Here is a 13,852-nt window from a genome sequence, read left to right on the forward strand (position 1 = left end):
TTTATGAGTTGTGAAAAAGCCTCCTACCACGTTATCTCCCTAGTTTAATAAATTTCTTCTATATAGTCTTTGTTGAATTTTTTGCCTGTGGCTAAATAATTCTTGGGATATTTCAATCCTTCGATGGTTAAAGAGAACTATTTATAAACTTTCTCTAATTGATTTCTTGTATTGTTTCACTAATTGTTATATTTTAAATTGATTTTCTATTAAAAGATAATTAAAACATAATTGTGACTAGAACTTATTAAATAATACTATTATGTGATTAAAGTAGTTGAAACAACAAAAAGTTAGAAACATTCAATAATCACGCCGCATCAAGCAATATTTGGTATCCAAGCGTTAATAAGTGCAACTTATTGAAGGTACGTGTCGGGCACAAGTCGTAAGCGGAGCTCCAGATCCATTTCATTCAATTGAGTCGGGTACAAGAAAGAAAGCTTCCAACACAACTTGTCATCTTCAATTCGTCCACGAATCCATATCGTTTGCTTCCAGAACCATCGACGAGTTTGGCAATCTCATTTTCTTCTGTAGATGACAAAGTTGTAGGCTATGGCATCGTCGTCGAGTTCTCTGATTCGTCGAATTGTTCCGCTTTTCACCACTCGGATTCGCCAAAATTACCGCCTTTTGAATTCATCTGCTTCTTCTGCTCTATCCCAACCCCAATCCCAACCCCAAGTCGAAGCTCCCGATTCCGTCTTAATGACCGAGAGCTGCGTTCGTGTAAGTTTAATATCTCTCTCTCTCTAGTCCGTTATGATTGATTTTATTTGGGATAGTCTTTTTGTCGCTATATCTTTCCGTATGTGCATTTTGTAATAGAATTTTTCCAAGGATTTTATGCTGTCTATTTTTGAAGCATCACGAGACTTGCCCTTTTTGTTTAATCAGCTGAAATTTTGTTTAGTTGTTATGTGAAAGATTGTTAATTTCGAAGTGAGTAGCTCCAAACTCCATTTCTGAAAGGGATTTTCTTGAAATGGGGATTTTTTTTGGTTCTGGAAATCGTGATACATACGACTATGTGAGAGCATAATCAGTTAGACGACAAGATTCAAGCTTTTGTACTGTTTTATGAGGTTTGATGTCTGTAGAGATTTAGGTGTCTGAATTGCTTGTAAAATTTAGTTGAGACAATTCAATGACTTGGTCCTTTTACATGTCTGAGTAGAGGATGAAAGAGTTGCAAGCTGGCGAACACCAAGAGAAGATGCTTCGTTTGAGTGTTGAAGCTGGTGGTTGTTCGGGGTTTCAATATGATTTCTCTCTAGATGATAAGACCAATTCTGATGACAGGTTTGCTGACGTTTTCTACTATTTGTCAGCCTATTCAATTTTCGAGTATTATGTTATCCTTGCATTAGTTTTAGAGCGCCCTATTTGTCTTTCCTAATTGTCTTAAAACTAATTATCGAGTATAATTGATTGATTGCTGAATCATGTTCTAGGTGGTCATAGTAAATCTAACAGATTTTGAAGTATGAATTCGGCATCCTACTCCCTGCCTTCCCACCCTGCAAAGCCACTTAAAATGCACTTTTGTATCATATGTTACTAGTATTAAGATCTGTCAGTATGTTGCTTATGTTGCCATCTTATTCATTTCTTATTCTTCATAGAATTTTTGAGCGCGACGGAGTTAAATTGGTCGTGGATAATGTATCATACGATTTCGTCAAAGGTGCAACTGTTGATTATGTTGAGGAGCTGATTCGCTCTGCTTTTCAGGTCTGTAAATGTAGCTTTCCATGACCTTCATCATTGGTATTTTCTTGCATGTCAGATACGCAAGCATATTGATGTTTTGGATCAATTGCATGACGGATATTGCTATTCTCTTTTTCAATTATTGTTCGATGAGGCAATAATTAGGACAGGTCATTAGCTCAAGCCCAAAAACACTTGTCATTCTCAAGTATGATTGTACCACTGACCACTTTATTAGCCTGGGTTAGAAAATAGAAGTTTTACCTTCAAGTAGTTTATCTAGAAATTAAAGGTGTCTAACTCATATAGACAGAATTCGTATTTTGAAAATGCATGAAGTTATGTTTCAAATTTAACTGCTTGTGGAGTAGGGAAAGATCAATTTAGACTTCAGCAAATTTTTTGTGTCTTCTGTCTTGTCATGTATGGAACAAAGAATTAGTTGATATTGCAAATGTTATCTTGCACCACATACTGTATTGAAACTGTGGTTGCTTCCTCTAGACACCCCCCATGTTCTCCCTAGTGCCCTCAACTGAAAATGTGAAAAGAATAACAAAACAAATGAAAAGAATAACACATTATGTTGTAAAAAAACACTGTATTTGAAAGGCGCAACTTTGATAAGTAGATGGATGCTAGAAATAATGGACTTGTGCTAAAATTATTTATCAACAAACAAAAATCTATATGTTGGCAAAACACAGGTAAAATGACTCAGACCATATGTTTTACTAGTGTCAAACCGCCTTGATTGAACTTTTGGTACTACCTTCTAAAGGGGAATATGGTGTTAGTGCTTGGATGTTATTTTGTAGGAAAACAGTTGAAAAGCTTCTTAGATTTGGCAAAATTGCACGCCTGCAAGTTTTCTGGTGTTATCTGAGCTATAGGGAAATAAAAATCACACGGTGTTAGAAGATTTCATACGAGGGTGTGGTAGTGCATTACACGAATTTATACCATTATCCTAATGTTCACACTGCTCTAAGGATTTTCACCTGTTAAGTTCGATATATCTTTTAGCTGGCACTAGGACCATTTCATTTTGTGTTTGTTACTATGGGGTTATCATTTAACCGCTTTTGTGCATGTCTTATTTTTTCTGCAGGTATCTACCAATCCTAGTGCAGTGGGTGGGTGCAGTTGTAAAAGTTCATTTATGGTGAAGCAGTAATATGGCACTTGAGTAACATTCAGCCAAATAATTGCCATTCCAATGAGCAGGACATGTTTTGCTGCAGCCATATGACATTTTTTATATTAATCCTTCTGGTGTCTAATATCTATTCATCATATACTTCTACCTTTTGAGGGGTAGCAAGACCTGCATTATGAGGCATTTTTGCTAATTTGTACTCAAGAGATCATAGGTTCTTTATTGTATATGCCAATTTTTTTTGCCTTATTGGAGCTAGTTGGAAGTGCAGAATGTAACTGTTAAATTAGGGGAGACAGATAGGCTGTTGTATTATAGGCAATAATTCCAGTTGAAGAGATGCTATTCAGTTTTGGGTGTAGACATTTGTACAAGGAATCTTCAAGTGAAGATGCTTCAATCAGAACACATTTTACTCCTGGCACTCCCTATAGCTACTGTAATGAAGGCCCTGAGGGCATGTGGGAGAAGCATATTAGATAGTGTCCGTATCCTCTATGGTTGAAAAGTTTTGATCAATAAAAGCTTTCTTTAGGTTTTGCTGTATGAACTTTGAAATCTATGTTCATGTTGAAACTAAAAATCAGAAAAAGTACAATATAGTCTGAGCTGAAATTACTGAATTTGGACGTATACTTCGTTTGTGGATCATAAAGGTTGATTGGCTTTGCAGCTGGCTACTTTCATTTCTTAACTAGGAGACGTAAAAGGAGCATTTGCCTAAAACAGATGTGAAGGGTTCAGTTTGTGCTTATAAGTCTTTTGTATCTCACTTGCTTTGAAAACGATGAAAATCAATTACTGTTTGGGACAGGGTTTCTTCAAATTTTGATGGAACTCACCCTCTATGATGCAACAACTCTCAGGTGAGGGTAAAAAACTGGTACCAAAGATTGGGGATTCCCAATATGGAGGATTTTTATTTTTGGCAAGTGAAACATTTTTTATTTACCAAATAGAGTTATGTACAGACAACAAAAAAGCTGATAGTTGGACAGCAAGCCCCAACTCCAGCTACCACTCTACGCTACAATCACCTCAACTATTCTCATATTGACAATCCTAGCTATAATGGATAGAAATTTAGCTGCTCCAGCCATTTTGCAATCCTCTGCTTCATTGCTCCTCTATGATGCACATCTTGAACGATCTTTTTGATGATGACTTCCTTTCCTTGTTGTTTGTTGGTGAATACTCTTTGGTTTCTTTCATTCCAAATATAGTAAATTATTGCAGATAACAACATCCTATATACTGCAGCTCCAGGGCTCTTTCCACTTGCATTCTGAACAACCCACGTTAGTTCCTCATCCCAGCACTTAGAATCTCTTTTTATACCCTGCCATTGTAATATGTGTTTCCATATCTGTGTAGAAATCTCACATTTAAAGAACACATGCTCTATACTTTCATCTTCCAGATTGCACAGAGGGCAGGTTTTGTCTGCTACCACTCCCCATTTTATTAATCTATCTCTTGTGAGTAATCTTCTGTGTGCTGCCATCCTTAAGATGAAGATCCATTTGGGTAGGACTTGGTTATTGCACATAAGGTTCCTTTGTAGAGGTCCTCTCTATGTTGTATATATCCTGCACCCCATAACCTGTCTCAATATAGTATTTCTTGGCTTTTAATATCTTCTGTACCACCCATGAAGCTTGTTGGGGAACATCTTCAATTAAATTCCTGCTTGTCCCATAGTACACATTAATCCACTTTACCCGTAGCTTGTCTTTCTTCTGACAAAGATTCTGTCACGACCCAAACCGATGGGCCGCGACGGGCACCTGGTACCTTACTCAACCGAGTACCAACGTAACGTATCTTTCTTATTACATCATCATATACACGTGACATACATGATCATTTATAAACTCAAAACATAGGCCGACAAGGCCGTACAATCTTTCACGTACACGACATATGTCTACAAGCCTCTAAGAGTACATAATTGTCATAAAGGTCGGGACAGGGCCCCATCATACTAATCAGTACATGTCCTAATCATACTGACCACATAAGCAACTCCGGAGCAAATGGAGCGCACCAACACTTTCCGTTGAGCTGATAGCCTACTTGGAGGACTCTCGACCTGTCTATCGGGACCTGCGGGCATGAAACGCAGCGTCCCCACGCAAAAGGGACGTCAGTATAAATAATGTACCGAGTATGTAAGGCATGAAGATCAATACATAAGAGACATAGATGAAACATGGAATAAAGAATTCCGCCTGTAAGTCTAAATAACTTTGTAAATTCTAAAACATTTATAATGTTATGCACGTGCGTATAAATATCGTGTCATGCATAGGTGTAGGTGTACATAATATCATCAAGCCTCTGAGGGCATCCCATCATATCATCTCAGCCAATGTGGGCAAAATCATCAACGTATACCAGCTGATCAGGTGGTGGTGCGTATATAATGCCGTAACCTTTTTCCATATCCCATATACATATAATATACATGTATATAACACCATCTGGTCATGGGTCAATGTACATGTATAAATTCATGAAATGCATAAGAAATACGTTAATAAGATTTCTCGGAATGTCATAAAATCAATATGCCTTTCGGATAAACTTTATCAAATACGTATTTTTCTGAGACTCATGAACAGAAGATATAATAATATTTCACATGGGGAATCAAGAATATAGACACCCCTAGTACTCTATGAATAGAGTTAGTTGTGGAAATTGTGCATTTGCTCATTTCGTTTGTATCGTATTGATCATGCCAAAAAGAGAGAAAGGATATCTTTAACATACCTGAACCGATTCTCTTTTGCGAAAACACGTAACGGCGGATCGAAGTAGGAAAAAATCCGTATGATATTCGTGAGAAAGATCGTACCGTACTTCTTTAGAATTGCAAGTCACGTTGCTATTACATAACGTAATCTCGTATGGATGTTTTTATTGTAGCTTCATCCGCACTTTGTCATAATCTTCATCCGTATTGTTGTACTACAAAACTTTTGGCTCCACAAGTAAAGCTCCAAATAACCATGAAAGAATATTTGAAAGTGCAAAGCTCCATTCAAGGTAAAGTATTTTGTTTGGTTAGCTTCTAGGGAGGCTTGCTTTACTAGGAAGACAATAATTCCCTTTTTTTTTGTTGCAAGGTTTTTTCGGCAGTTTCATCCATAAGCTTAGCTAGCTTATGTATTTCCCTCTTGAATTATGTATAATAACCAAGATCTTATCTTGGAGGTTTGTGGGCCCCCACTTTGTGGCTTAGTTGGCCAAAGACTACTCCACATTTTCCATCTTTTATGTGATTTTAAGAGTCACATAGTTGGTCTTAGGTGGCTGCCACGTTTTTGGCTTATAAAGATTATCCAATAACTTAATTAAGCTTATCCACAAATCCTTAATTAACTTATTAATCTCCCACTAACCAATAATTCACATAATTAAGACTTATCTCAATTTACTTAAAATACTACTCACTTTTAACACACTTCATATACCTCACTATCATAGCCATGTGGTACCTTGTATGGTACTAATGCATTAATACCGGGTATTTTAGCTCGGGCCGTATTTTATCCCAAAATATCAAATTTCGACGAAATTCATTTTCTTCGATTTGCTTACCCTCTCTCCTTCACGAATTTACTCATCATTTGTTTGAAATAGCATAATGCTTATAATCTCAAAATAATCTCATTCCCGAACTTACGTCGATTAACTTACGACGAAACTTTAACGTACGAAAATGTGGGATGTTACATCTCATTTCCAAGCTTTTATCAATTTATTTATGGCGTACTTTCACGTACGAAAATATGGGGTGTAATATCATTCCCCTTTTTGGAACATTCGTCCTCGAATGTTGACTGATGCACTTATCATTCTCATAACCCATAACTCTTGCAAATACTTTAATACTCTTCTTGCCATTTAGGCAACTGTTCTTTGAATAAATCCAAAGGCTAGGGCATTCCCCCCTTTAGGCCTCTTTCTCACACTATGGTCTGTGGTCAGAATTCTTCCAATCTCGTAACTCTTGCTACCTTCTATCATGCAGCCTGTACGACTTTTTCCTTGTATGTGCGCCTATACGACTCTTCTCTCCTCTTTCCTCCAGCTTTTAGCCAATATCTAGGCCTTACTTTGTTGAACTTACAAATATTGCTATATCTCATTTTGTATTTTGTAACTTTTATCCATGCATTGTTAATTTATCTCAATGTTGATCTACAATCTACCACTGGTAACTTGAAATCTCTTACGTAATCACTAGGCTCACGTTGCATCGTGGAACATTTGAAGTGATTTTCCTGATCCACCTAGGGGCGATACGATACTATACTTCCATAATCGTATTTCATACCATCCCAATGTGATTCTCCTTACGTGGGTATTTTAATCCTGTACAATTCATCAAATCTTTACTCAATCGAAGGCCCAATCGTCATCCTTTATCTATCACAATTACACCCTCATTGTACTATCAGGGCGACATTCCATCTCTTCTAAATGCCATTAGTCTTAGACTTCTTTGAGTTCATTCAGGCTTTACTGAGCTTTCTATAACTTAGAGAAATCATCAGCTCTCTTGTTTTCATTGGCTTAATCCTAAGGACTTATCCATTCTCGTCACCTTCTCACTCGCCCTTTCTTATCCTTATTCCTGTCATAAAACCTTGTCGCTTTACTATACTTTAGCTTGCGACCTATATGTATCCATTTATACTACTCGCAACCTTCCTTCAACTTGCTTGCACCACAGATTCCCTTATGTTATTTTGGAACATCAAGCGATACATCACATCATCTCAAACTCTTCTTTACTCTTTCATGACCTGCCTTCCACATAGGTATAATTCACGTTCACAATTTGAAGCTCTATTATAATACTTGCACCTCTGGGCATACACAATTCCGTGGGAGCTTCATACTGACTTCTTATGAGGCTGGTACTTCTTCTAACTTGCTTTATCATAGAGCCGTTATAGAATATGGTTGTTGTACTATCTCTCTTGTACCTCTGATATTAAGAGTAATTATTCAATATTCTCAATCACGATTTCTATAATTTTCTGGGTCTACTAATCAGACTCCTGATTTACTTCGTTAATGTAACTCTTTAGTTTCCTCTTCCTTCCGATCAACCTTTATGTAAGCTTAAGCTATCTCCCGATCTGTGGCTTCTGGTATCAGTTATTACTTTAGCCTTTCATGGGCGCTATGGAATATCCATGATACAATCTTCTAACAATTCAATCCTTTATTTATGCCCTGGGCTCAATTCTTTATTTTAACTTATACCGGAGTCTTCTACGGTTATATGATTGTCAACATATATGCTGCATGGATAATACTCTGAAATCTTAAGTGAGTTCATAATGTAATTATCTTCCGGATCATTGATCGAATAATTCCTTTCGTTCCTTTTCAACTTTCTTTAATTGCAAGCAATTGCTTTTCCTGGTCGTTCTGCCACCTTGTTGCGTGCATACTTAGCTTATCTTTGTTCCCACGCATGCCGGAATTTTCGTGCAACTCATATGATCTCGAATATTACTTTTGATTTTACTTCCCGTTCATTAGCCACGGTAGGTGCCACTTTCTTATGGAGTGCATACAATGTTGTAGTGAGATTGTTGTTACAAGACCATTTCTTCTTTAGGTCACTCTGCTTAGGTTGAAGCCTTTTTCCTTATTTCCTCAGCTAGTCTTTCATTGTCGTACTTTAGGGAGGACCCTCTGACACTTGTAAAGCTGCGATCTTATTACATCGTATACTCGACGAAATTTTTGATGTCCCTCCTCGCCTATAATTATCCATGGTTACTTATCTCCACGCCCTTGTGCTTGTAGGGTTGCTTCTGAACTTGATATTTTGACTATCTTCCCAGTGGCACTCTCTTTTATTTCCTTTAACTACCCCAACTCCTATCTAAATATTTCTCAAGGTCACGATGTCATATCTGCTAGACTGAATTCCCCATGTTGGGGTTCACTCTGTTTATCTTGCATGATCTATTGATTTGTCTGTATCCTCTTATCTAGCCATAATTAGGCTCTTCCTGAATCAACTATTAACTACTCGTTGGCCCATTCTCATATCAATATTCTGCGTAATCTTTCTTGGGTTATTTCCTTTGTCTTAACTTACGTCTCGCACTGGCTCCTTATATATCAATAACATCTCGGGAAGGAACTCTTACTTCCTCTCATTGACGTCGTGTTTGCATAATGTTGTGGAATCGTAGCATATCTATAGGATTTGAATAAGTGCAATCTTATCCCTTTCTTATTTTTATCGCATTCTTCCTTTATCATTCCATAGTTACTAGAACCACTTAATTTTGACTTAATGCCACATCAATCCATATTCCCTCCCTTTAGGGGAGCACTAACATTTAGTGCTACGATGATCTATGTTAAATGTTTTACCTCTTCATCTTTGGCATCTTTTCACATCTTCGATGAACCTTACTCACCTTGCGGTAATCCTTCTGCACCAAGGATAACGAAATTCCTTACTCACGAGGGTGACACTTGGTGTAACTGGCACATACAGTCCCTTAAACTTAATTTTTGCTCACATTGCTTGCTTTAGGGAAGCGTCTTCCTGAATGACCATTCTCTGAATTTCTCATGAATCTTCTTCTGTTGTCCATTCTATTATCGCCGGAGCGTAATCTGAAATTCTCATGATGTCGACCATTATCAAATCACTCAATCCCTAATTCATGTTTAGTTTATCTTGTTAACCAATCCATACTGATTTCTATTATTTTGGGGTCTAACTTTTCCTTCTGGTAGTCGCGTTAGAGTCACGAACTTATTTCTCGAATGAGGATATGGCTTTATGGCCTATACACTTTTGTTGTCTCAAGGCCTGTCACCTCTCGTCTTTTCCTTTATTTGACTATAGACTCGGTAATACTGTCATTTGTTTTTTGATCTACCGTTGTCATCCATGTATCACATCTTACTCATAATACTTCATTATCTCTCCTCTTATTCCCCTGCTAATATTTCTGTCTATCACTTTATTCTGAAAACTCGAACAAGACATTCTTTTGCTTTTAGCTCCCCTTGCTCCATCCATTGGCTCTTCGGGTTGCCTAATATTCTCTCTTTACTAGGGACGGGAGCCATACTAAGGTAATAGTTATCCCTTCCGGATTCCAGTGCCTATCTTTGAACATTCTAGTATTCATATCTAGCTGTACTATTCTAGAGTGCACCATCTGAGTGTCTCACAAGGAGATCTATTAGAACACTTGCAATATCCTTAAGAAATGTCAACTAACGCAAACAATCCATTCACCATTTTAGGTTACCCTAACCCCAGCTAGATCCTGATAACTCGTCCTTCTCTTAAACTATGTATGTTAGCTCCCATAGGGCATAGCTGAGATCGGTGTGGCCAATTGTACATACCTCTGTTACTGTTGAAGGTAACTCAAAAGGCTTATATACCTCTGCCTGAATTGTGAATACTGATAATCTTCATTAACTGGGCGCCTCGTACCCTTCTTCATTTTGCTTCTTTTACTTGTTGAAACTTGTATCTATCTTTTGAATCTCTCATTGCCTTTCACCATAGAGGCGAATAGATATTCTTGCCTTAAGGATCCTTATCATGAGGCTTTCATATCTTAGTACACACATGATCTACTGAATACCTCATATTTATCCATCATAAGCATGGTGCAAAAATTGAGTTCCTCTAACTCAACTCTTCCACAGCTATATTTCTTACCAACCGTCTTTCTAGATGTAGGCATCGTCGTATTATGAATAAGATAGAGTTTAGGAAATTGAGTTCTTACAACCGAGCTCTACCACACGATCTATAGTAAGAAGAAAAAGTGACAATCCTAAATTCCCTGTAGCCTCCTGCTTATAAGTGCGGTGCACAACACACCCATAGACAAGACTCTACTAGACACGGCTTGTAGACTCCCTAGGACAGAACTGCTCTGATACCACTTTTGTCACCACCCAAACCGATGGGCCGCGACGGGCACCCGGTACCTTACTCAACCGAGTACCAACGTAACGTATCTTTCTTATTACATCATCATATACACGTGACATACGGGCCTAATATGCCAACATGATCATTTATAAACTCAAAACATAGGCCGACAAGGCCGTACAATCTTTCACGTACACGACATATGTCTACAAGCCTCTAAGAGTACATAATTGTCATAAAGGTCAGGACAGGGACCCGCCGTAATAATCAGTACATGTCCTAATTATACTGACAACATAAGTAACTCCGGAGCAAATAGAGCGCACTAATACCTTCCGCTGAGCTGATAGCCTACTTAGAGGACTCTCGACCTGTCTATCGGGACTTGCGGGCATGAAACGCAGCGTCCCCATGCAAAAAGGATGTCAGTACAAATAATGTACCAAGTATGTAAGGCATGAAGATCAATACATGAGAGACATAGATGAAACATGGAATAAAGAATTCCACCTGTAAGTCTAAATAACTTTGTAAATTCTAAAACATTTATAATATTATGCACGTGCGTATAAATGTCGTGTCATGCATAGGTGTAGGTGTACATAACATCATCAAGCCTCTGAGGGCATTCCATTATATCATCTCAGCCACTGTGGGTAAAATCATCAACGTATACCAGCTGATCAGGTGGTGGTGAGTATATAACGCCGTAACCTTTTCCCATATCCTATATACATATAATATACGTGTATATAACGCCATCTGGTCATGGGTCAATGTACATGTATAAATGCATGAAATGCATAATAAATACATTAATAAGATTTCTCGGAATGTCATAAAATCAATATGCCTTTCGGATACACTTTATCAAATACGTATTTTTTTGAGACCCATGAACAGAAGATATAATAATAATTCACATCGGGAATCAAGAATATAGACACCCCTAGTACTTCTATGAATAGAGTTAGTTATGGAAATTGTGCATTTACTCGTTTCGTTTGTATCGTATTGATCATGCCAAAAGAGAGAAAGGATATCCTTAACATACCTGAACCGATTCTCTTTTGTGAAAACACGTAACGGAGGATCGAAGTAGAAAAAAATTCGTATGATATTCGTGAGAAAGATCGTACCGTACTTTCTTAGAATTGCAAGTCACGTTGCTATTACATAATGTAATCTCGTATGGATGTTTTTGTTGTAGCTTCATCCGCACTTTGTCATAATCTTCATCCGCATTGTTGTACTACAAAACTTTTGGCTCCACAAGTAAAGCTCCAAATAACCATGAAAGAATATTTGAAAGTGCAAAGCTCTATTCAAGGTAAAGTATTTTGTTTGATTAGCTTCTAGGGAGGCTTGCTTTACTAGGAAGACAACAATTCCCTTTTTATTTGTTGCAAGGTTTTCTCGGCAGCTTCATCCATAAGCTTAGCTAGCTTATGTATTTCCCTCTTGAATTATGTATAATAACCTCTTATCTTGGAGGTTTGTGGGCCCCCACTTTGTGGCTTAGTTGGACAAAGACTACTCTACATTTTGCCATCTTTTATGTGATTTTAAGAGTCACATAGTTGGTCTTAGGTGGCTGCCACGTTTTTGGCTTATAAAGATTATCCAATAACGTAATTAAGCTTATCCACAAATTCTTAATTAACTTGTTAATCTCCCACTAAATAATAATCCACATAATTAAGACTTATCTCAATTTACTTAAAATACTACTCACTTTTAACATACTTTATACACCTCACTATCATAGCCATGTGATACCTTGTATGGTATTAGTCCATAAATATCAAGTATTTTAGCTCGGGCCGTATTTTATCCCAAAATATCAAACTTCGACGAAATTCATTTTCTTCGATTTGCTTACCCTCTCTCATTCACGAATTTACTCATCACTTGTTTGAAATATCATAATGCTTATAATCTCAAAATAATCTCATTCCCGAACTTACGCCGATTAACTTACGATGAAACTTTAACGTACGAAAATGTGAGATGTAACATCTCATTTCCGAGCTTTCATCAATTTATTTATGGCGTACTTTTACGTACAAAAATATGGGGTGTAACAGATTCCACAACAGTTTGCACATTGCAGCTTTATTCGACATAGAGATGTCAAGTATATTTAGGCCACCGGCAATCCTAGGCATACGGAATTTATCTCATGCCAATAAAGATTTTTTGGATAGTTCAACACCTCCAATCCACAAGAATCTTCTACAGTTAGCTTAAATAAGTTTTATCACCTTCTTAGGCAGCACAAAAATCTGGGACCAGTATACTTGAATGGAAAATAGGATAGACTTAATCAATTGGGCTCTGCTGCATAGGAGAGGAATCTATTAGTCTATGACTTGATCCTTCCTAATATTTTATCCAGCAGGGGTTGACATTGCATCACTGAGACCCTTTTTGTACTCAAGGGGATACCCAAATATCTTACGGGAAGTTCCCCTTTAGAGAATCCCAGAATAGCCAAAATTTCAAGTTGTTCTACCTTTGTGAATCCTCCAAAAAATACTGAGCTTTTGCTTAAATTTGCTATTAGTCCAGAAGTTATAGAAAACTTTGAAAACAATCAAAGAGCATTTTCACGGAAGTAATATCTCCCTTACAAAACAAAAGCAAGTCATCTGCAAATTCCAGCTGAATCAGATTTAACTTAACACATTTCGGATGAAAGTTAAAATTAGGCTATTGTGCTAATGTTTTAAGCTATCTGCTGAGATATTCCATTACCAATACAAATAAATATGGGGATAAAGGGTCCCCCTACCTTAATCCTTTCCTGGCTTCAAAGGGTTTGGTTGGCTTCCCATTAATAGTGATCGGGTATGAAACTGTCTTCACACAAATCATGATCCAATCAACAAACATAGCTGGAAAATTCAGAGATATTAGCACTTGTTCTAAGAATACCCACTCCACCGAGTCATATGCTTTTTGCATGTCTACCTTTAGCATACACCTTGGTGATATCCCTTTCCTTCCATAACCCTTTACCAACT

General features: G+C 37.4%; 2 protein-coding genes across 2 annotated transcripts; one reads left to right on the forward strand and one right to left on the reverse strand.

The window, feature by feature from the left end:
* The first annotated feature begins 352 nt into the window (after window positions 1–352).
* On the forward strand, window positions 353–3,292 carry LOC107811611 (iron-sulfur assembly protein IscA-like 2, mitochondrial). The gene is made up of 4 exons (XM_016636579.2): window positions 353–732; window positions 1,181–1,305; window positions 1,629–1,737; window positions 2,828–3,292. The coding sequence occupies exons 1-4, from the start codon at window positions 559–561 to the stop codon at window positions 2,891–2,893; spliced, it is 474 nt and encodes a 157-aa protein (XP_016492065.1). The 5' UTR covers window positions 353–558; the 3' UTR covers window positions 2,894–3,292.
* Window positions 3,293–3,941: 649 nt separating this feature from the next.
* LOC107811610 (uncharacterized) lies at window positions 3,942–4,379 on the reverse strand. The gene has a single exon (XM_016636578.1). It carries the CDS (start codon window positions 4,377–4,379, stop codon window positions 3,942–3,944), a length of 438 nt encoding a protein of 145 aa, XP_016492064.1.
* Window positions 4,380–13,852: the final 9,473 nt, after the last annotated feature.

Source organism: Nicotiana tabacum, chromosome 19, assembly GCF_000715075.1.
Source record: "Nicotiana tabacum cultivar K326 chromosome 19, ASM71507v2, whole genome shotgun sequence".
NCBI classification, from domain to species: Eukaryota; Viridiplantae; Streptophyta; class Magnoliopsida; order Solanales; family Solanaceae; genus Nicotiana; species Nicotiana tabacum.

Coding starts and splice junctions, on each gene's coding strand:
- LOC107811611 (XM_016636579.2), top strand. CDS start 559: ATGGCATCGTCGTCGAGTTCTCTGATTCGTCGAATTGTTCCGCTTTTC. Junction 1,306..1,628: donor AAGACCAATTCTGATGACAG/GTTTGCTGACGT, acceptor TATTCTTCATAG/AATTTTTGAGCGCGACGGAG. Junction 1,738..2,827: donor TGATTCGCTCTGCTTTTCAG/GTCTGTAAATGT, acceptor TTTTTTCTGCAG/GTATCTACCAATCCTAGTGC.
- LOC107811610 (XM_016636578.1), bottom strand. CDS start 4,379: ATGGCAGCACACAGAAGATTACTCACAAGAGATAGATTAATAAAATGG.